This window comes from Saccoglossus kowalevskii, chromosome 13 (genome assembly GCF_978046115.1).
Source record: "Saccoglossus kowalevskii chromosome 13, keSacKowa6.1, whole genome shotgun sequence".
NCBI lineage: Eukaryota > Metazoa > Hemichordata > Enteropneusta > Harrimaniidae > Saccoglossus > Saccoglossus kowalevskii.
The window spans coordinates 36,849,483-36,873,491 of NC_140653.1; the positions used below are offsets into that span (position 1 = coordinate 36,849,483).

At 33.7% G+C, this 24,009-nt stretch overlaps 1 protein-coding gene across 3 annotated transcripts in view; it reads right to left on the reverse strand.

Annotated features, from left to right (window-relative positions):
* LOC102801257 (leucine-rich repeat-containing protein 49-like) overlaps nucleotides 1–24,009 on the reverse strand; it is a 133,530-nt gene that overhangs the window by 77,907 nt on the left and 31,614 nt on the right. For 2 of the 3 annotated variants that reach the window (XM_085507282.1, XM_085507283.1), the window contains 4 exons: nucleotides 23,629–23,764; nucleotides 21,166–21,378; nucleotides 15,304–15,409; nucleotides 8,465–8,668 (listed from right to left, as the gene is read on the reverse strand). In XM_085507282.1, coding sequence (XP_085363408.1) covers nucleotides 8,465–8,668; nucleotides 15,304–15,409; nucleotides 21,166–21,378; nucleotides 23,629–23,764 — 659 coding nt within the window. Of the gene's footprint in view, nucleotides 1–8,464; nucleotides 8,669–15,303; nucleotides 15,410–21,165; nucleotides 21,379–21,507; nucleotides 21,554–23,628; nucleotides 23,765–24,009 lie in introns of those variants that run through there. The other variant, XM_085507284.1, reaches the window with a different exon arrangement.

A 24,009-nucleotide genomic window follows, 5' to 3' on the forward strand; every position in this document is an offset into this window, starting at 1 on the left:
ATGTTTTATGCAGGTGGTGTATATCAAACTATGAACTCTTATTCTACACCAATGCCACCTAATGTTTTATGCAGGCGGTGTATATCAAACTATGAACTCTTATTCTACACCAATGCCAGCTATCAAACTATGAACTCTTATTCTACACCAATGCCAGCTAATGTTTTATGCAGGTGGTGTATATCAAACTATGAACTCTTATTCTACACAATGCCAGCTAATGTTTTATGCAGGTGGTGTATACATGTATCAAACTATGAACTCTTATTCTACACCAATGCCAGCTAATGTTTTATGCAGGCAGTGTATATCAAACTATGAACTCTTATTCTACACCAATGCCAGCTGATGTTTTATGCAGGCAGTGTATATCAAACTATGAACTCTTATTCTACACCAATGCCAGCTAATGTTTTATGCAGGCAGTGTATATCAAACTATGAACTCTTATTCTACACCAATGCCACCTAATGTTTTATGCAGGCAGTGTATATCAAACTATGAACTCTTATTCTACACCAATGCCAGCTAATGTTTTATGCAGGCAGTGTATATCAAACTATGAACTTTTATTCTACACCAATGCCACCTAATGTTTTATGCAGGCAGTGTATATCAAACTATCAACTCTTATTCTACACCAATGCCAGCTGATGTTTTATGCAGGCAGTGTATATCAAACTATGAACTCTTATTCTACACCAATGCCAGCTAATGTTTTATGCAGGCAGTGTATATCAAACTATGAACTTTTATTCTACACCAATGCCACCTAATGTTTTATGCAGGCAGTGTATATCAAACTATGAACTCTTATTCTACACCAATGCCACCTAATGTTTTATGCAGGCAGTGTATATCAAACTATGAACTCTTATTCTACACCAATGCCAGCTAATGTTTTATGCAGGCAGTGTATATCAAACTATGAACTCCTATTCTACACCAATGCCACCTAATGTTTTATGCAGGCAGTGTATATCAAACTATGAACTCTTATTCTACACCAATGCCAGCTAATGTTTTATGCAGGCAGTGTATATCAAACTATGAACTCTTATTCTACACCAATGCCAGCTGATGTTTTATGCAGGCAGTGTATATCAAACTATGAACTCTTATTCTACACCAATGCCAGCTAATGTTTTATGCAGGCAGTGTATATCAAACTATGAACTCTTATTCTACACCAATGCCAGCTAATGTTTTATGCAGGTGGTGTATATCAAACTATGAACTCTTATTCTACACCAATGCCACCTAATGTTTTATGCAGACAGTGTATATCAAACTATCAACTCTTATTCTACACCAATGCCAGCTAATGTTTTATGCAGGTGGTGTATATCAAACTATCAACTCTTATTCTACACCAATGCCAGCTGATGTTTTATGCAGGTGGTGTATATCAAACTATGAACTCTTATTCTACACCAATGCCAGCTAATGTTTTATGCAGGCAGTGTATATCAAACTATGAACTCTTATTCTACACCAATGCCAGCTGATGTTTTATGCAGGCAGTGTATATCAAACTATGAACTCTTATTCTACACCAATGCCACCTAATGTTTTATGCAGGCAGTGTATATCAAACTATGAACTCTTATTCTACACCAATGCCAGCTAATGTTTTATGCAGGCAGTGTATATCAAACTATGAACTCTTATTCTACACCAATGCCACCTAATGTTTTATGCAGGCAGTGTATATCAAACTATGAACTCTTATTCTACTCCAATGCCACCTAATGTTTTATGCAGGCAGTGTATATCAAACTATGAACTCTTATTCTACACCAATGCCAGCTAATGTTTTATGCAGGCAGTGTATATCAAACTATGAACTTTTATTCTACACCAATGCCACCTAATGTTTTATGCAGGCAGTGTATATCAAACTATCAACTCTTATTCTACACCAATGCCAGCTGATGTTTTATGCAGGCAGTGTATATCAAACTATGAACTCTTATTCTACACCAATGCCAGCTAATGTTTTATGCAGGCAGTGTATATCAAACTATGAACTTTTATTCTACACCAATGCCACCTAATGTTTTATGCAGGCAGTGTATATCAAACTATGAACTCTTATTCTACACCAATGCCACCTAATGTTTTATGCAGGCAGTGTATATCAAACTATGAACTCTTATTCTACACCAATGCCAGCTAATGTTTTATGCAGGCAGTGTATATCAAACTATGAACTCCTATTCTACACCAATGCCACCTAATGTTTTATGCAGGCAGTGTATATCAAACTATGAACTCTTATTCTACACCAATGCCAGCTAATGTTTTATGCAGGCAGTGTATATCAAACTATGAACTCTTATTCTACACCAATGCCAGCTGATGTTTTATGCAGGCAGTGTATATCAAACTATGAACTCTTATTCTACACCAATGCCAGCTAATGTTTTATGCAGGCAGTGTATATCAAACTATGAACTCTTATTCTACACCAATGCCAGCTAATGTTTTATGCAGGTGGTGTATATCAAACTATGAACTCTTATTCTACACCAATGCCACCTAATGTTTTATGCAGACAGTGTATATCAAACTATGAACTCTTATTCTACACCAATGCCAGCTAATGTTTTATGCAGGTGGTGTATATCAAACTATCAACTCTTATTCTACACCAATGCCAGCTGATGTTTTATGCAGGTGGTGTATATCAAACTATGAACTCTTATTCTACACCAATGCCAGCTAATGTTTTATGCAGGCAGTGTATATCAAACTATGAACTCTTATTCTACACCAATGCCAGCTGATGTTTTATGCAGGCAGTGTATATCAAACTATGAACTCTTATTCTACACCAATGCCACCTAATGTTTTATGCAGGCAGTGTATATCAAACTATGAACTCTTATTCTACACCAATGCCAGCTAATGTTTTATGCAGGCAGTGTATATCAAACTATGAACTCTTATTCTACACCAATGCCACCTAATGTTTTATGCAGGCAGTGTATATCAAACTATGAACTCTTATTCTACACCAATGCCACCTAATGTTTTATGCAGACAGTGTATATCAAACTATGAACTCTTATTCTACACCAATGCCACCTAATGTTTTATGCAGGCAGTGTATATCAAACTATGAACTCTTATTCTACACCAATGCCAGCTAATGTTTTATGCAGGCAGTGTATATCAAACTATGAACTCTTATTCTACACCAATGCCAGCTAATGTTTTATGCAGGCAGTGTATATCAAACTATGAACTCTTATTCTACACCAATGCCACCTAATGTTTTATGCAGACAGTGTATATCAAACTATCAACTCTTATTCTACACCAATGCCAGCTAATGTTTTATGCAGGTGGTGTATATCAAACTATCAACTCTTATTCTACACCAATGCCAGCTGATGTTTTATGCAGGTGGTGTATATCAAACTATGAACTCTTATTCTACACCAATGCCAGCTAATGTTTTATGCAGGCAGTGTATATCAAACTATGAACTCTTATTCTACACCAATGCCAGCTGATGTTTTATGCAGGCAGTGTATATCAAACTATAAACTCTTATTCTACACCAATGCCACCTAATGTTTTATGCAGGCAGTGTATATCAAACTATGAACTCTTATTCTACACCAATGCCACCTAATGTTTTATGCAGGCAGTGTATATCAAACTATGAACTCTTATTCTACACCAATGCCAGCTAATGTTTTATGCAGGCAGTGTATATCAAACTATGAACTCTTATTCTACACCAATGCCACCTAATGTTTTATGCAAGCAGTGTATATCAAACTATGAACTCTTATTCTACACCAATGCCAGCTGATGTTTTATGCAGGTGGTGTATATCAAACTATGAACTCTTATTCTACACCAATGCCAGCTATCAAACTATGAACTCTTATTCTACACCAATGCCAGCTAATGTTTTTATGCAGGTGGTGTATATCAAACTATGAACTCTTATTCTACACCAATGCCAGCTAATGTTTTATGCAGGCAGTGTATATCAAACTATGAACTCTTATTCTACACCAATGCCAGCTGATGTTTTATGCAGGCGGTGTATATCAAACTATGAACTCTTATTCTACACCAATGCCAGCTAATGTTTTATGCAGGCAGTGTATATCAAACTATGAACTCTTATTCTACACCAATGCCAGCTATCAAACTATGAACTCTTATTCTACACCAATGCCAGCTGATGTTTTATGCAGGTGGTGTATATCAAACTATGAACTCTTATTCTATACCAATGCCAGCTAATGTTTTATGCAGGCAGTATATATCAAACTATGAACTCTTATTCTACACCAATGCCAGCTAATGTTTTATGCAGGCAGTGTATATCAAACTATGAACTCTTATTCTACACCAATGCCAGCTTATGTTTTATGCAGGTGGTGTATATCAAACTATGAACTCTTATTCTACACCAATGCCAGCTAATGTTTTATGCAGGCAGTGTATATCAAACTATCAACTCTTATTCTACACCAATGCCAGCTGATGTTTTATGCAGGTGGTGTATATCAAACTATGAACTCTTATTCTACACCAATGCCAGCTAATGTTTTATGCAGGTGGTGTATATCAAACTATGAACTCTTATTCTACACCAATGCCAGCTAATGTTTTATGCAGGTGGTGTATATCAAACTATGAACTCTTATTCTACACCAATGCCAGCTGATGTTTTATGCAGGTGGTGTATATCAAACTATGAACTCTTATTCTACACCAATGCCACCTAATATTTTATGCAGGCAGTGTATATCAAACTATGAACTCTTATTCTACACCAATGCCAGCTAATGTTTTATGCAGGCAGTGTATATCAAACTATGAACTCTTATATTCTACACCAATGCCAGCTAATGTTTTATGCAGGTGGTGTATATCAAACTATGAACTCTTATTCTACACCAATGCCAGCTAATGTTTTATGCAGGCAGTGTATATCAAACTATGAACTCTTATTCTACACCAATGCCAGCTAATGTTTTATGCAGGCAGTGTATATCAAACTATGAACTCTTATTCTACACCAATGCCAGCTGATGTTTTATGCAGGTGGTGTATATCAAACTATGAACTCTTATTCTACACCAATGCCACCTAATGTTTTATGCAGGCAGTGTATATCAAACTATGAACTCTTATTCTACACCAATGCCACCTAATGTTTTATGCAGACAGTGTATATCAAACTATGAACTCTTATTCTACACCAATGCCACCTAATGTTTTATGCAGGCAGTGTATATCAAACTATGAACTCTTATTCTACACCAATGCCAGCTAATGTTTTATGCAGGCAGTGTATATCAAACTATGAACTCTTATTCTACACCAATGCCAGCTAATGTTTTATGCAGGCAGTGTATATCAAACTATGAACTCTTATTCTACACCAATGCCACCTAATGTTTTATGCAGACAGTGTATATCAAACTATCAACTCTTATTCTACACCAATGCCAGCTAATGTTTTATGCAGGTGGTGTATATCAAACTATCAACTCTTATTCTACACCAATGCCAGCTGATGTTTTATGCAGGTGGTGTATATCAAACTATGAACTCTTATTCTACACCAATGCCAGCTAATGTTTTATGCAGGCAGTGTATATCAAACTATGAACTCTTATTCTACACCAATGCCAGCTGATGTTTTATGCAGGCAGTGTATATCAAACTATAAACTCTTATTCTACACCAATGCCACCTAATGTTTTATGCAGGCAGTGTATATCAAACTATGAACTCTTATTCTACACCAATGCCACCTAATGTTTTATGCAGGCAGTGTATATCAAACTATGAACTCTTATTCTACACCAATGCCAGCTAATGTTTTATGCAGGCAGTGTATATCAAACTATGAACTCTTATTCTACACCAATGCCACCTAATGTTTTATGCAAGCAGTGTATATCAAACTATGAACTCTTATTCTACACCAATGCCAGCTGATGTTTTATGCAGGTGGTGTATATCAAACTATGAACTCTTATTCTACACCAATGCCAGCTATCAAACTATGAACTCTTATTCTACACCAATGCCAGCTAATGTTTTTATGCAGGTGGTGTATATCAAACTATGAACTCTTATTCTACACCAATGCCAGCTAATGTTTTATGCAGGCAGTGTATATCAAACTATGAACTCTTATTCTACACCAATGCCAGCTGATGTTTTATGCAGGCGGTGTATATCAAACTATGAACTCTTATTCTACACCAATGCCAGCTAATGTTTTATGCAGGCAGTGTATATCAAACTATGAACTCTTATTCTACACCAATGCCAGCTATCAAACTATGAACTCTTATTCTACACCAATGCCAGCTGATGTTTTATGCAGGTGGTGTATATCAAACTATGAACTCTTATTCTATACCAATGCCAGCTAATGTTTTATGCAGGCAGTATATATCAAACTATGAACTCTTATTCTACACCAATGCCAGCTAATGTTTTATGCAGGCAGTGTATATCAAACTATGAACTCTTATTCTACACCAATGCCAGCTTATGTTTTATGCAGGTGGTGTATATCAAACTATGAACTCTTATTCTACACCAATGCCAGCTAATGTTTTATGCAGGCAGTGTATATCAAACTATCAACTCTTATTCTACACCAATGCCAGCTGATGTTTTATGCAGGTGGTGTATATCAAACTATGAACTCTTATTCTACACCAATGCCAGCTAATGTTTTATGCAGGTGGTGTATATCAAACTATGAACTCTTATTCTACACCAATGCCAGCTAATGTTTTATGCAGGTGGTGTATATCAAACTATGAACTCTTATTCTACACCAATGCCAGCTGATGTTTTATGCAGGTGGTGTATATCAAACTATGAACTCTTATTCTACACCAATGCCACCTAATATTTTATGCAGGCAGTGTATATCAAACTATGAACTCTTATTCTACACCAATGCCAGCTAATGTTTTATGCAGGCAGTGTATATCAAACTATGAACTCTTATATTCTACACCAATGCCAGCTAATGTTTTATGCAGGTGGTGTATATCAAACTATGAACTCTTATTCTACACCAATGCCAGCTAATGTTTTATGCAGGCAGTGTATATCAAACTATGAACTCTTATTCTACACCAATGCCAGCTAATGTTTTATGCAGGCAGTGTATATCAAACTATGAACTCTTATTCTACACCAATGCCAGCTGATGTTTTATGCAGGTGGTGTATATCAAACTATGAACTCTTATTCTACACCAATGCCAGCTAATGTTTTATGCAGGCGGTGTATATCAAACTATGAACTCTTATTCTACACCAATGCCAGCTAATGTTTTATGCAGGCGGTGTTTATCAAACTATGAACTCTTATTCTACACCAATGCCACCTAATGTTTTATGCAGGCAGTGTATATCAAACTATGAACTCTTATTCTACACCAATGCCACCTAATGTTTTATGCAGGCAGTGTATATCAAACTATCAACTCTTATTCTACACCAATGCCACCTAATGTTTTATGCAGGCAGTGTATATCAAACTATCAACTCTTATTCTATACCTATGCCACCTAATGTTTTATGCAGGCAGTGTATATCAAACTATCAACTCTTATTCTATACCTATGCCACCTAATGTTTTATGCAGGCAGTGTATATCAAACTATGAACTCTTATTCTACACCAATGCCACCTAATGTTTTATGCAGGCAGTGTATATCAAACTATCAACTCTTATTCTACACCAATGCCACCTAATGTTTTATGCAGGCAGTGTATATCAAACTATCAACTCTTATTCTACACCAATGCCACCTAATGTTTTATGCAGGCAGTGTATATCAAACTATCAACTCTTATTCTATACCTATGCCACCTAATGTTTTATGCAGGCAGTGTATATCAAACTATCAACTCTTATTCTATACCTATGCCACCTAATGTTTTATGCAGGCAGTGTATATCAAACTATCAACTCTTATTCTACACCAATGCCACCTAATGTTTTATGCAGGCAGTGTATATCAAACTATCAACTCTTATTCTATACCTATGCCACCTAATGTTTTATGCAGGCAGTGTATATCAAACTATCAACTCTTATTCTACACCAATGCCACCTAATGTTTTATGCAGGCAGTGTATATCAAACTATCAACTCTTATTCTACACCAATGCCACCTAATGTTTTATGCAGGCAGTGTATATCAAACTATCAACTCTTATTCTACACCAATGCCACCTAATGTTTTATGCAGGCAGTGTATATCAAACTATCAACTCTTATTCTATACCTATGCCACCTAATGTTTTATGCAGGCAGTGTATATCAAACTATCAACTCTTATTCTACACCAATGCCACCTAATGTTTTATGCAGGCAGTGTATATCAAACTATCAACTCTTATTCTATACCTATGCCACCTAATGTAATTAAATAATTAATGTCTCTTACCTGTTCTTACCAAGCATTAGTACCCTGAGCGATTTCAAAGTATTCAAGCCTGATATTTCCTCTATCTGGTTGTCATAGAGATCTAAGAATATCAGCCTCCTTAAGTTATTTAAATGTTGTATTTTAGTTATCATATTATGTTGAAAATTGAGTAGCCTAAGATGTTCCTCTCCTTCTAGTATGGGGCATACTGTCAACCGTCTCCTGTTAAGTGAAAACAATTGATGGATGTTACTCTGAAATAAAGACTGTTTAGTGAAAAATCTCACAATTCTTAAAACGTTATTCTGTAATCCTAACTTCTATATGCATTTCCTAAGATAGCTGTCAATGATAGTGTCCATTTTGTTCATATCGAAACATTGCATTGCATTGCTACATGTATATATTTTTTTTAAAAGTTTAAATTTTGTGTAAACAAGCAATGTGTTTTGAACACGTTGTATACAGCGAATAGGACCCAAATTGAACATGATGCGAGGAGATGTCTGTGGTGCTACGAAACACAAATGTCACCAGCTTTATATTTGCACTGAAAGTTCCATTCCATTGATGGATGAGTGAGCACTGGCAGTTGAGCAATTCAATGATCTCCCAGATGTAAGGCAGGCATGATACAATATGCCATATGCAAGTTAGATAATTAACGTTATAAACAAGCAGACTGTCAACTGAGATAGCTCCGCTATTAGCAATGCACATTTCAATTAAAGAACTGAAGATATCATTAGAAAATGAACAATATGTATAGTATCAAAGCAATCAGACTTTCTGTTTTCACCAAGAATTCAAAAAAATCACATTTCACCAAAAATGACAAAAATATTCATCAAAATTAGATATTGAAGATATCATCACGAAATGAACAAATCTGAGATAGGTCAACATGTAGTACCTGGTTTTTAACAAGAAGTCAAATGACTATAAAGAAGCAATTTAAACCTAATGCTAGCTGCTTTACCGGTAATATCGCAAGACACCAACTTTCTTGATTTTGTTGCAGAGAATATTTCACTAAAAGTAGAGAATTGAAGATATCTTACGAAATGGACAAATCTAATAGAGGTCTACCCAAGTTGCATGTGTACAAGTATCAAAGAATTTTGAACTACTGGTTTTGAGGGACAAGTTTTTGATGAAAAATGAATAAAATATGCTGTTAGCAATGCACATTTCAATTAAAAACTGAAGATATCATTGGAAAATGAACAATATGTATAGTATCAAAACAATCAGACTTGTGGTTTTAAACAAGAAGTCGAAAATATCTTTTTTTTACCAAAAATAGGCCAATGGCTATTGTACAAAAGATTAGTGCTGTATATGACAAAAACCTCAAAAGGCAGTGAGTGACACAATAAAACATAATGCTAAAAGTGGAATTTTTTACAAAAATAACAGAAATATTCAATAAAATTAGAATCAAAAGGAGCTTAAAAAGAACTCCATCGTGTTGAGAGAATAACATAACATGATATTTGCAATTATCTGAATTTGTAATACATGTATATACCAAGTTTTGTTGAAATATGTTGAATAGTTCTTGAAATAGCACCCAAATAGCTTGAATTTCACTAGCTGATAAGCAAATTAGATAATTTGCATAAATTTCCAACAAAAACTAAATATATCTGGAAACTGCCCCAACACATCTATGCACCAAGTTTTATTAAAACATATTAAATGGTTCTCAAGATATCACAAAAATAGCCGAATAATTGGTATGTAAATTAGGCAATTTGCATAATTTTCCACCAAAATCAATCATGTCTATACACATTTAAATGAAATATCGCCAAACAACCACACAAAGTTGTCTATGGAATAACAAACACATGTATGCCTATTAACACCAAAGCATTGGAAATAGTGGTTAGTTGAAATTCCATTTTTAACCAAAAATAACAAAAATATTTGCCAAAATTAGAGAATTAAAGATATGGCCATAGAATGAACAAATCTAGTAGATGTCAACAAAAGGTACATAGAGTTTAGTATCAAAGTATTCAGGCTACCGGTTTTGAAGAAGAAGTCGAAAATAGAATTTTTGACCAAAAATGCCATTTTAAAATATTCGCCAAAATTAGGAAATTGAAAATTTCCTTACCAAATTAACAAAACTGATAGAGGACAACCCAAGGCACATGCACTATTAGTATCAGCACTGTAGACCACTTAGTGTCATAGTAGCATAGAAGAAATTTTAGAGTTTTGGAGGGCTAATTTGCATAATTTTTGGCAGATCGACTTCTCATGAACAAATTACCATCTACACTCATCAAGGCATTCACACACCAAAAATCGAGTCAAACGGTTTGGCGGTTTTTGAGAAGAAGTCGTGCACAGACAGACAGACAGACAGATACACTGTAGATAGATAGACGAACGACAGACGCAGGACAGAAACTCATCCCATAGTCAAAAATGACAAAAATAATCATCAAAATTAGAGAATTAAAGATATCATTACGAAATGAACAAATCTGAGAGAGTTCCACATGTAGTACTTATATATGTAATATCAAAGCAATCGGACTTGTGGTTTTTATCAAGAAGTCGAAAATATCACTTTTTACCAAAAATGACAAAAATATTCACCAAAATTAGAGAATTAAAGATATCATTACGAAATGAACAAATCTGAGAGAGTTCCACATGTAGTACTTATGTATGTAATATCAAAGCAATCGGACTTGTGGTTTTTATCAAGAAGTCGAAAATATCACTTTTTACCAAAAATTACAAAAATATTCACCAAAATTAGAGAATTAAAGATATCATTACGAAATGAACAAATCTGAGAGAGTTCCACATGTAGTACTTATATATGTAATATCAAAGCAATCGGACTTGTGGTTTTTATCAAGAAGTTGAAAAGATCACTTTTTACCAAAAATTACAAAAATATTCACCAAAATTAGAGAATTAAAGATATCATTACAAAATGAACAAATCTGAGAGAGGTCCACATGTAGTACCTATATATGTAATATCAAAGCAATCGGACTTGTGGTTTTTATCAAGAAGTCGAAAATATCACTTTTTACCAAAAATTACAAAAATATTCACCAAAATTAGAGAATTAAAGATATCATTACAAAATGAACAAATCTGAGAGAGGTCCACATGTAGTACCTATATATGTAATATCAAAGCAATCGGACTTGTGGTTTTTATCAAGAAGTCGAAAAGATCACTTTTTACCAAAAATGACAAAAATATTCATCAAAATTAGAGAATTAAAGATATTTCGAAATGAACAAATCTGGAAGAGGCCCACATGTAGTAACTATATATGTAATGTCAAAGCAATCGAACTTGTGGTTTTTAACAAAAAGTTGAAAATATGACTTCTTACCAATAATATTCACCAAAATTAGAGAATTTAGGATATCATCATGAAATTAACAAATCTAAGAGAGGCCTACCCAAGGTACATATACACCAAGTATCAAAGCATTCAGGCTTGTAGTTTTCAAGAAAACATTGACACAGACGACGACGGACAACACTCAAATGATAAGCTCTGTTCGACTAAGACGACAGCGGAGCTAAAAAGTTGACACAATCGACGGACAATCACTCGTATGATAAGCTCCGTTCGACTAAGCCGATAGCGGAGCTAAAAACTGAGATCATGATATCTTTCAGAATTTCTGTTTATAGGAGAGTAATATCCTCAAATTACCAGAGACACAGTTCAGAAATCTAAATGATTTATTGACAGTCACCATGCTTCTCACAAATATTTATTATCAATATTACACTCTGAAAGACCAACCCACTAAAGCAGTAAAATTACAAGTTGAGGAGCATGGACTTGTCTGGTGGGATTAATTTGTATAGATTTTCGATTCCTTGTGACAAATATTCAAGAAGTCCCTGTTTGTCATGTGTACAAGATGACTGACATTATTGTATAATAGCTGGTGTACATTCATGTTGTGGACAGCAGTTCACCACAAATTTATTTATGTGTAGATGTGCTTGAATCAACATTAAAATTGGTTGAATTATGTTGAGAAATTAGTACAGACACACCAGCAAATTGGCTATTTTGATTCATAGTGTGGACGTGCATCAAATAACCCACAGATGCATGGCTGGACACAAAGGCATGAAAAGCCTTCATAAAAACAATCAAAGAAAGCTTAGAAAGAACTCCAGTGTGCTGAGAGTATTGAAGACACATTAAAAATTAATTCAAAATTACTTGTACATGAGATATTGATAGAAAAGCTGAAAACTAATTATGTACATCAGGTAACTAATATGAACAGAACAGAACAAAAAAATTATGAATTATTATGCTAATTAGAGAATTAATATGAACAAATTTTAACCCAAAATTAATCAGGCCTGTCTATTGTCCTAGAGCATTTATGTACCAAATTTTATTCAAATGTGATGATCAGTAATTGTAATTGAGATATCAGTGTTAATTAATTATGTTAATTAGGAGATTAATAAGCATAAATATTTACCAAAAACTAATTGGGTTTCTGCATAGTTCTCTTTAAAAGTTTCATTAAAATCCAATTTGTGGTTCTTTATATATCAGTGGAACATTATGCAAATTAGGTAATTAATAACCAATTAAAACTAATTAATAGGTCTCTGCATAATCCTAGAAGATCGATGTAGCAAGTCACATTGAAATATGATATATCAAAAGCTGAAAATTAATTAATTATGCAAATTAGATAATTAATATGTACTCGAATTACCCTAAAAACTATCAGGTTTGTGCAGTGTCCTATGACATCTATGTACCAAGTGTCATTGAAATGTGATGATTACTACTTGAAATATCAAAAGCTGAAAATTAATTAATTAGGCAAATTAGCTAATTAATATATACTGATATTAGCCTAAAACTATCAGGTCTGTGCAGTGTCCTATGATGTCTATGTACCAAATTTCATTGAAATGTGATGATTACTACTTGAAATATCAGAAGCTGAAAATTAATTAATTATGCAAATTAGGTAATTAATATGTACTCATATTACCTTAAAAACTATCAGGTCTGTGCAGTGTCCTATGACATCTATGTACCAAGTTTCATTGAAATGTGATGATTACTACTTGAAATATCAAAAGCTGAAAATTAATTAATTATGCTAATTAGGTAATTAATATCTACTGATATTACCCAAAAAACTATCAGGTCTGTGCAGTGTCCTATGACATCTATGTACCAAATTTCATTGAAATGTGATGATTACTACTTGAAATATCAAAAGCTGAAATATAATTAATTATGCTAATTGGGTAATTAATATGTACTCGTATTACCCTAAAAACTATCAGGTCTGTGCAGTGTCCTATGACATCTATGTACCAAGTGTCATTGAAATGTGATGATTAGTACTTGAAATATCAAAAGCTGAAAATTAATTAATTATGCAAATTAGGTAATTAATATGTACTCATATTACCCTAAAAACTATCAGGTCTGTGCAGTGTCCTATGACATCTATGTACGAAGTTTCATTGAAATGTGACAATTACTACCTGAAATATCAAAAGCTGAAAATTAATTAATTATGCTAATTAGGTAATTAATATCTACTGATATTACCCTAAAAACTTTCAGGTTTGTGCAGTGTCCTATGACATCTATGTACCAAGTTTTATTGAAATGTGATGATTGGTACTTGAGATATCAGTGGAAAAGCCAAAAATTGATTAATCATTATGCAAATTAGGTTATTAATATTGCACAGATTTTTACCCAAAACTAATCAAATCTGCGCATTAGTTTGGAGCATCTGTGTGCCAAGTTTCATCAAAATCCAATGAGTGGTTCTTTAGATATCAGTGGAACAGTCATGAAACAGCCAAAAATCAGCTAATTATCATGCAAATTAGGTAATTAATATGCATGGATTTTTACCAAAACCTAATCAAATCTGCGCATTGGCCCAGAGCATCTATGCACCAAGTTTCATCAAAAACTGATGTATGGTTCTTGAGATATCAGTGGAACAGACGCACACACATACAGACACACTAACTGCAAAGACTCCCTTTTTGTGCTTCGCACACGGGAGTCAAAAACACGCACATTGCTTAGCAGCAAACATTCAACAGCAGTGCAATCTGGTCATGCTGTTTCACAGGCAAATAAATTGCTTTGTTTTTGAGGTGTTACAAATATTGATAATTACTCAGTTTTGAATATAATAAAGTTCCAAAAATCAATTTGTTGATTTTTTATATATTGTAAGTAAAATTCAACTTCAATTCAAAATTCAGTTTCATCACAAATAAATAATTTCAGTCGCACACAAACACTTGATGCAGAACGATATCTTCCATGTTTTCTTTTAATGCATCAGTTGACATAATACTGGTTCCTTTGACCTGATACATGTAGGTCAAGCTGGTTATTACCCAATCAGAATGCTCGGTGGTTCAGCTATCTGGATAGTTTTTGAAAAATAAACTGAGCATTGAAACACTTTTCACAGTGATAACAGCTCATTGTCAAATTAAGTTTACCCAATCACACTAGTCACAAAAACATAAATTTGATTCTAATTTAGGCACCAGGAGAAGACTAAAATATTTCAAATTGAAACATAAATTAGAATACCTAATATTTCTTATATCTGTACATCTACCGTACATCCCAGTGGGGAATTAAAGTAAGTGTCAATTATGGTCCAACTAAACAGCCTTTTCTGAGATGTGTTGTATTCAAGAAATGACATACAGTATTCGCTCTATTAAAAGCACATCTCTAATAAAAGAGAGCATATAAACCAAAAATCATTAGAATATTACTTATTTTGACCATAGAAGCACCTAGAGCAAATGGGTACAGCACTCACCTATCCAAGTTTAATCTATCAGGATTGGCTCCTCGTTCCTCGGGTGTTCTATAGACTATAGGCACTCCTGGTACTGATGGACTCTCGGCAAATATGACTCTATCACCTAGGAAACCAGCATAAGCATTTGACTATCACTTGAGTGTAACTGGATAAATTTTCAGGCAAGTATATTTTAATAAGATGTTGGAAGAATACAAGTCCATAATCTGTCAATCCCTTTGACTGCACATAGCACTGTGAAGTACCATTGTCTGTAATTAGTATTTTTTGAGTATCAATAATCATAGATTGAGGTACAAAATACAATGTATTATAATGAATTATATAATATCAAAGAATCTGATAATCTAAATATGCAGACAAGCTGTCAATGTTTGAATCACTGCCTGCCCTGCCCTGGCATGGATGATTTTGAAAACTGGTTATCTTTCAGCAGGACTTGCAAATAAACAATTTAGAAGAATTTGTAACAATTGAAAGTGCCATGGTTTAATAATCCTATTGTTATAAAGGACCAATATATTTAAAAAATAAGTAACATTTAGTTAACACAATTACCAGTAAATGTATTATATTAAATTAATATTTTTGTGATTTAGAAAGACTTGTATGCTTCCTACATTGCTGTGCCTCTTCTTAGTACAGACAACTTACCACAAACCAGAGAATCACCATTTATCATATTATTAGAGGTACATGATGCAGAATTTAAATAACTAGGAAGCCATTAAGTTTGTGACAGGAAATCAGGACTTAAAGTTTGAGTCACAGCTCACTGTGTTCAATGCCAGACTGTTTTACAGGAATACAAAGAAATGATAAATTTTATGTGCAAATACAAATTTCAGTTCATAAAAATTATGTTTAATTTGTGTTTTATAATATATATATATATATATATATATATATATATATATATATATATATATATATATATAGTATCATACTGAATAAATTTTCATTGAAATATTTAAATATTGTTATAATTTGTCTGTTGAAGTCAAAGCACAGCTAAGAAAAGAATGTACTGTATATCACTTTATCAATAGTCAGTTTTGCTGGTAGTGGGATGGGTCATCTAAATGAACAACCAATATTTCACCCAATACTTTATATGCCCAAAGAATTCAGTAAAAAATATTCCACACAAAAACAAATAATTGTTTCAAGATCAATTCCAATGAAATAAAGTGATATCACAGTAACATACAGAGACTGTCTCATACTGGGTGGATAATAATACACATGTTTAACCATCCTGGATGAGTCAGCCCATCATAACTGACATTCAACAGTAATCAACTGATGCAATGAGCATAAGAAGTTAGAACTTGTGTGTTCAGACATGAGTAAGGCAAGTTTTGAAAGCAATGGTATGTCTAGGAATGATGCAGACAGGTGCCTATCGAGAGCTAAATATGCCTTTCGGGATAAAGAAACAGTTCAAGGACCATAGTAGCTGGACATAGGTACTAGTACTATATTCTACAGTGAGGAAGAGGTATAAAGATGTGGAATACTTTATAACACAGAGCACAGTGGAGGGGGAGGCCTTAATTATTTCATGTAGCATGAGGGAACACGTATTCCTATACAGGAAATTTGTAGGCATTAAATATTAAGTGAAAATGTCCTCCCCAAAATCACTATTGAACAAATTCTACTTTAACTTAGCTTAATAATATTGATTCAATTTTAAAGACAGTACAATGTTTTCTCATGACCATGGGTATGATGACTACAGAAACATTGTCAGATTAGAAATCACTCTTTACATAAAGAAAAAAGAATTCCACTGACTCAAGGGTCTGAGATGGGAGGTCTCACACTGGCTTAGGCAATTTGTTCATACCTGACTGACAAAAGTAGCCCAACTTGAGTGAGACACCACATCTGAGGACCCAAATTTATTGACTTTATGATAATATACATCTTTGTATATTTTGTACACAATGCTATTAGGTGACTGAAAGATTATTTTTGTGAATTCTTCATAGATTATACATAAACTGGGTAGGTGTATCAGCCAAACGAATACTAATGACAATAATACAGCAAAGAGTTTACTGGGGTAGCATTGTTACTACGGATGATATCTACACACATTGTGTGATGGCTGCAAGAACCTGTAAGGGGCATTGCATCATTTGATATGTCTACTCTGGTCACAAGATTGCAAAACACTAATACTTATCACTATGCAAGTATTAAAAGTTAATCTATTTATCACTGAAACACAGGAAAAATATTGTATTACAGAAACAAACATCTTGGAATCTGACAATAAATTAAGGTGAAAAAACACACACCATAAATACAATTGTGTCACATCATAAATAAAATGAAAGTGTATCAGCATGTTTGGAAAAATAAGCACTTCAGTGGATTTAAGTAATACTTGATACACTGGGTAATAAATGCAACATGCACTTGTTTGAGTCAAAACACAACATCCAAAATAAGAGGTACTGGTAAGTATATAGTGTTAACATGTATACAGGACAACCAACAAGAGAAATAGAAAAAGGCTGAAAAGAAGACAGGCACACCTGTTGCCATACATTTCATGCAAGGAGAAGGAATTAAAAAGTAGCACCAATGATGACGGCATAAGATGAAAGTGCATAAACCATGGTAAAAAGGAGAAGACAAAAATGTCTAATGATGGAAATATGTTTGACTGCAAAACATCAATCAGGTACATGTTTACAACTCGCTAAGTACTAAAAGCTTGCCACAACAAAAATATCTCACTGTTCAGGAGAAAATCAGCTGATCAAAAATTTTCTAATAACAGCAAGATGATATGAAGAAGAGAGAGAAGTTTGATGGTGATACCTGCTTTGGCATTGGGATGGTTGGTAATAACAATAGTACAGGTAGGTGGCTCCTCAATACCTATCATATAAAACAGTGGACATATATACATATATGGTCAGAGATCAAGATTACGAATTACTGGGAAAGTGACGAGGCAAAGAAGTAAAAAATAGCTCTCACTGGATAAATACAATACAATGATGTAATTTTTTTTACTTACGAGTTTGTTGCCACCAAGGTATGGTATGAATTAAAATTTTGAATTCTTTATTTTTCTGTTGTGGATATGCTTTAATTTAGATTAGTGATATGACTACTTGCTAAGTTGCACACCCTCCAAATTTTTGAAATCATGCCAGTTTCAGGTCAAGAGGAGATTCGTTCAGAAATATATAATTAAATCAGGGAAATATAAGTTAATAAGTTCTCATTTTGTTAATTTGAAAGTATTCTCAAACTCTAATTTCAATGAAAGTCACTGTGATTTTAACTACTGCTAAATTTTATGATTCTTACACAAGATGATTTGAGCAAAAGTAAATATCAGTATTAGTAGTCTGTATATTATGTAATATGGTATAAAAAATAAACCAAGCAGCCGCTTGACTGAGATAGCTTCTCTGTTAGCATTGCACATTTCAATCAGAGAATTGAAGATATCACCACAAAATGAACAAATCCCGTAGCCATATGCGGTTTTTAAAAAGAAGTCGAAAAAATCACTTTTTACCAAAAATCTTCTTAAACATTAGAGAATGTAAGATATCATCCCAAAATTTACATATTTAAGAGAGGTCTACCCAAGGTACATATACACCAAATATTAAAGCAATCTGACTTGTAGTTTTCAAAAAGAAGTCAAAAAAATAAAAAGTTGATGCAGATGCTGACGAACACCGGACAATCACTCATACATGTATGATAAGCTCTGACAAAGTCAACAGCAAAGCTAAAAAGTAAATGAAATGGACTAGTACATGTTTATCTTTAAAAACATGTAGATGGTCTAACATAGCAAATAGTCATTTCCAAAAGTTTCAAACTCATGTTATATATTATATTTTAAAATGAATTTTCCTTTGGCTCTTTGAATCTTGATCTCTCACAGGTGTATTGTTGAGTTAGTTGTAAACATGCAAGTACAATGGTGCGTGCGATTCCAAAAAAAAATCTAACACTCAGCTATAAAGTGATTCCAATAAAACTCTTTGTATAGTCACAATTGCTATTTTGATTTCCACAACTTCCGAAACTTGCATTCAACAATAGTTGTTAAATAAACAATGTCAGTACAATTACAGATCTATAAACAAACACTGATACCAACAAAATAAATAAAAAGATTTTCACAGAGTATGAAAACATTTGAAATGTCAGATGTGCTGGGAAAAAAGGGAATTATATCTACCGGTAATACCTTTTATGTTTATATTACTACTATTAGTTTTAGTGTCTACTGGCTTATCTTCTGTAAATATAAGAATAAAGATATCAAAAAATGCAAAAAAGAAATATTAGTATATTACTGATTACCATATATATTGAATACAAACACCATACTTATTTCAAGTACATGTACATGTATAAACCCCACTTCTGGAATGTAACATTGCCAAAGTAGTCATGGAAGAGTGATTTGGATGCAATAAAAAGTACACTATGTTTAATATTAAGAAATTGTCAAACATAGGAAGAAACCATTCTGCTTCTAGTGATGGCTTTCTTAATAATTTGATAGCATTTAGAGGGACTAAATGCTAGTCACATATCACTCTGCCTCCTTGTCTAAAGAATCCTAATGCACTGATTCAGAAAATGTATCCATCATCAAATTAATTGTAGTAGCTCATGTCATAATAATTTGTTATTAAAAAATACACATACAGTTTTATGAGGGGAGTGGGTATTTACATGCCTTTACTTCATGATAAATATGGTGATAATGTCTACAGTACCGTACATTAGTTATATAATTTTACATAAACTCCACTGCATAAAATATCATAGTACATTACTGAACCCATTGTGTATATAATTCAGTGCACTTATTAACTGGTAAATTACCATTTTGATTATGCACTTTCATATGGTGTGTACCCAATTGCCTTTTATAATGACCATGCCAACCACATGCCACATGTGTTTTAGGTGCAAATGATGAAAATCCTTAACATTGTCCAAATACAGAAGTGACCGAAGAGTGACACAAAACAGATAGAAGTAAGAAAAGAACCACACATAACAATTCATTTAAGTTGAGATTCTGTGTTTGTAAATTCAATTCCATGCAAAAAAGCAAGTGTACCATTCATTATACAGCAGATGTCGCAATATTAATAATTAGAGTGCTACATTTTATTTGCCAACAACCTTGTCTTTAGAATTCAGCAGTAGTACAGTACTCTCCAGTACAGGTACCTAGTGTTGATACTACATGTAGTACAGTACTCTCCAGTACAGGTACCTAGTGTTGATACTACATGTAGTACAGTACTCTCCAGTACAGATACCTAGTGTTGATACTACATGTAGTACAGTACTCTCCAGTACAGGTACCTAGTGTTGATACTACATGTAGTACAGTACTCTCCAGTACAGGTACCTAGTGTTGATACTACATGTAGTACAGTACTCTCCAGTACAGGTACCTTGTGTTGATACTACATGTAGTACAGTACTCTCCAGTACAGGTACCTAGTGTTGATATTACATGTAGTACAGTACTCTCCAGTACAGGTACCTAGTGTTGATACTACATGTGGTACAGTACTCTCCAATAGTCTTAAGTAGAGTGCATGATTTTCTTATCAAACAAGACAAAAGAATTCTGTGATAGGCAAATTAACCACTTGAGCATTTGTAGACAAGTACATATATGTGGTATAAATTTGGGCACCTGGATTGAATATTTCAATGTTGCAACATATCATGAATAACAGAGGTAAACGGGACAATAAAATATAGCACTGTAATTATTCATATTCTAGATTACATAAATCAAGAGCACATAACAAACTGAAAGGTATATCAATGCATTACCTGGTAGGTGGGTGTTACTTTTATGTAGCCTGGTGTTAGAAGCACCAGCACTTTGTACCTGTCTTGTGTTTGCATAATTCTCATCACTGGACGAGTTAACATCTTGTGATTCCGGTTGAGTAAGATCGGTTAACTGCGTAGCATAGGCAGTGGATGGGTAGTGGATCTGACGTCGCCCTCCAGTGCCAGTCCGCTGTGGTTGTTCTTGCGAATCTATATAAGCAACAGCAATAACAATTAATCAAATGAGTTATGACTGCAGAGATCAACACACTTACCGGAAACTGTACATAACATAATCAACAAAATAAGAACTTAAATAATATAGGAGATAAAAGTTACAAGAAGTGATCGGAATTTTCCATATTCGCATTATACAATATGGTACAAGTGTATCTACAATGTATCCCTTGGTGCAATTGTTATATACATGGTCTGGACGGCATGACTGATCATCATTGACCGGAACATAAAAGTTAAAGGTCAGCCCAATCACAATACACTGGTGTATCCAATCTTGAAACTATTCCAAAATCACCTGCAGTGTATTTACATGCATACAAAATCAGATAGCTGAAATAAATACTGTTATGTAATTGACAAGGTGTGTATGAATCACTGATAATGGGGGTCTATTTTCTGAGTTTAGCTACGAACACTGAATCAATGTATAGCGCAAGATACAGTTACAGCTACAATGACCTGGTGAGTGACCTTCAGGAAAGAGATCCATCAACTTGAAGAAATAAAAAAAAATTGCATGATGAAAGTGAATATGTGCCATTTGGAGATGTTCCAATGTTGATTGTTTAGTTGCGAGATGGATCATGGCAACCAATTAAAGAGTGTAGCTCTGGTATATCTGAAGAACAAAATTTAACCACAAGACGTGATTACAGTGCACACATACAGTTGTAACTGTTAATCACATACATTAATGGAGGGCAGGTGATTTCACTCAAACTTAAACTCTTTTACAAAGATATTTGTTACTATTCAAAATCATGTTAAGTAGCTAGACTCAGACTAAATTGAAAATTATTTTTGTTATGTTTTTCATACTGTAATTATTATGACATACTAAATATAGAAAATGAATGTGTCACCATTAAATTTTTTTGAAAATGTCCTGGAAAATGGAAAAATTGGTTTCAGTAGTGAAAGTACTTCTTAATATTTCAAAATATCGTTTGACAACAGCTTTAAAAATGATGTACCCTAATATTACTAATAATTTTCAAATAATCTGCTTTTCATTAAAATGTGTAACCAGCGAGATAATATTTTTCACTATATTCAATGAAAAATTGTTTTTCCATAATATATCACACATGCTTGAAGAAGAAGAAGTGCAAATTTGTAATTTGATTTGAACTTCCAAAAGAGAACTGTAGAAGGTGGGTTGCAGGGTTCAAATTCCAGAACATTTGATGTTGAAGGGATATCTCATTACATGTATTTGTGTGGTGTTTACCAAATGCTAACCTCATACAACATGCATGTATATACATATTCACTACTTGTTATTTTAAATTCACTGGATTTTGTGAAGGCTACATTCTACAGTCAAATTTGAATAAACATAAGGTTTTAAATTAAGCAATTGTGTTCACCTCATTTTTTTTGTGTCACGATACACAGGTGTAATTTATGGCAGCGTAAGAGAAAAACAGTGAACACCTTAACCCTGGATTTCACTGGCGTAATGTAATTAGGTGGCCTAAAAACAGGTGTGAACACATTATGCCAATGAGATCTACAGCATTGAAGACAATTCCCATTAAGTGGTATAAGTTCATTGGCATCCTAAATGGAGGTTCAGTGCCACAGTCAACTGTATACACATTCATCTTATTTGAAAGTAAATGTAGGTACCTGCAATATGTGTTAAATTTTCAGACAGTGTAGGTTGTTATACTGACCTGTATATGCGATAATAAGCACATATACACTGTACAAGCAGATTATATGTATGACATATTACATGGTGGAGAATTATTATTGCTTGATTCAAAAAGTACAATATAAGACATATGGTTATGAAAACATTGCTTATCTGAAAGTCATTGCCACTATCCAAATTATTTAGTGGATGCCATATTTACCCACTTGTAAGAAATGCTGGTGCAAGATTGTAAGATCTCATTTTTTTTTAATTACCAGCACAACACCAGCGTAAGTTTTTTCAGTGAGATCATGGTATTAGCCTAGAATTCAGCCATTCTAAGTACATACAAGAATAGCATGGTGAATCACTATGCAACTATGTATTCAACACAGAATTATGTGTTATCACTGATTAGCTGTCTCCATGATTTCAGTACATTACTATAGGAATATGCATGTGCAGTCTGACCTGTAGATAAGACTCACCCACAACAGTTTAGATTGATTCACTTGTCTCACGGTATTAGCTATCAGCAAAATAAGTGAAAATAAAACCCAGCTAATAATTACACATACTTAAATGTGGAGAAGCTGAATGTCTTTCTGGGTAATCAATGGCTGAATGACTTGATTTCCTTGCTGAACTGCTACCATGAACTTCATTTGGACGGAATGCTGCTGACTGGTCCCTCGTCAAGCGAAAATCTGGGTTCTGGAAATAAAGACGAAGGAATTATTACAATGCAATTCAACAAATTGAATTTTTCCATCTATCATGAATCATTCAATACAAGTACACAGAATATATGTCAATTATTAAACAAGCAGCCTGTTGGCTGAGTTACCTGCACTGTTAGCGATGCACATTACCATTAAAGAACTGAAGATATCATTAGAAAATGAACAATATGTATAGTAACAAAGCAATCAGACTTGCTGTTTTCAACAAGAATTCGA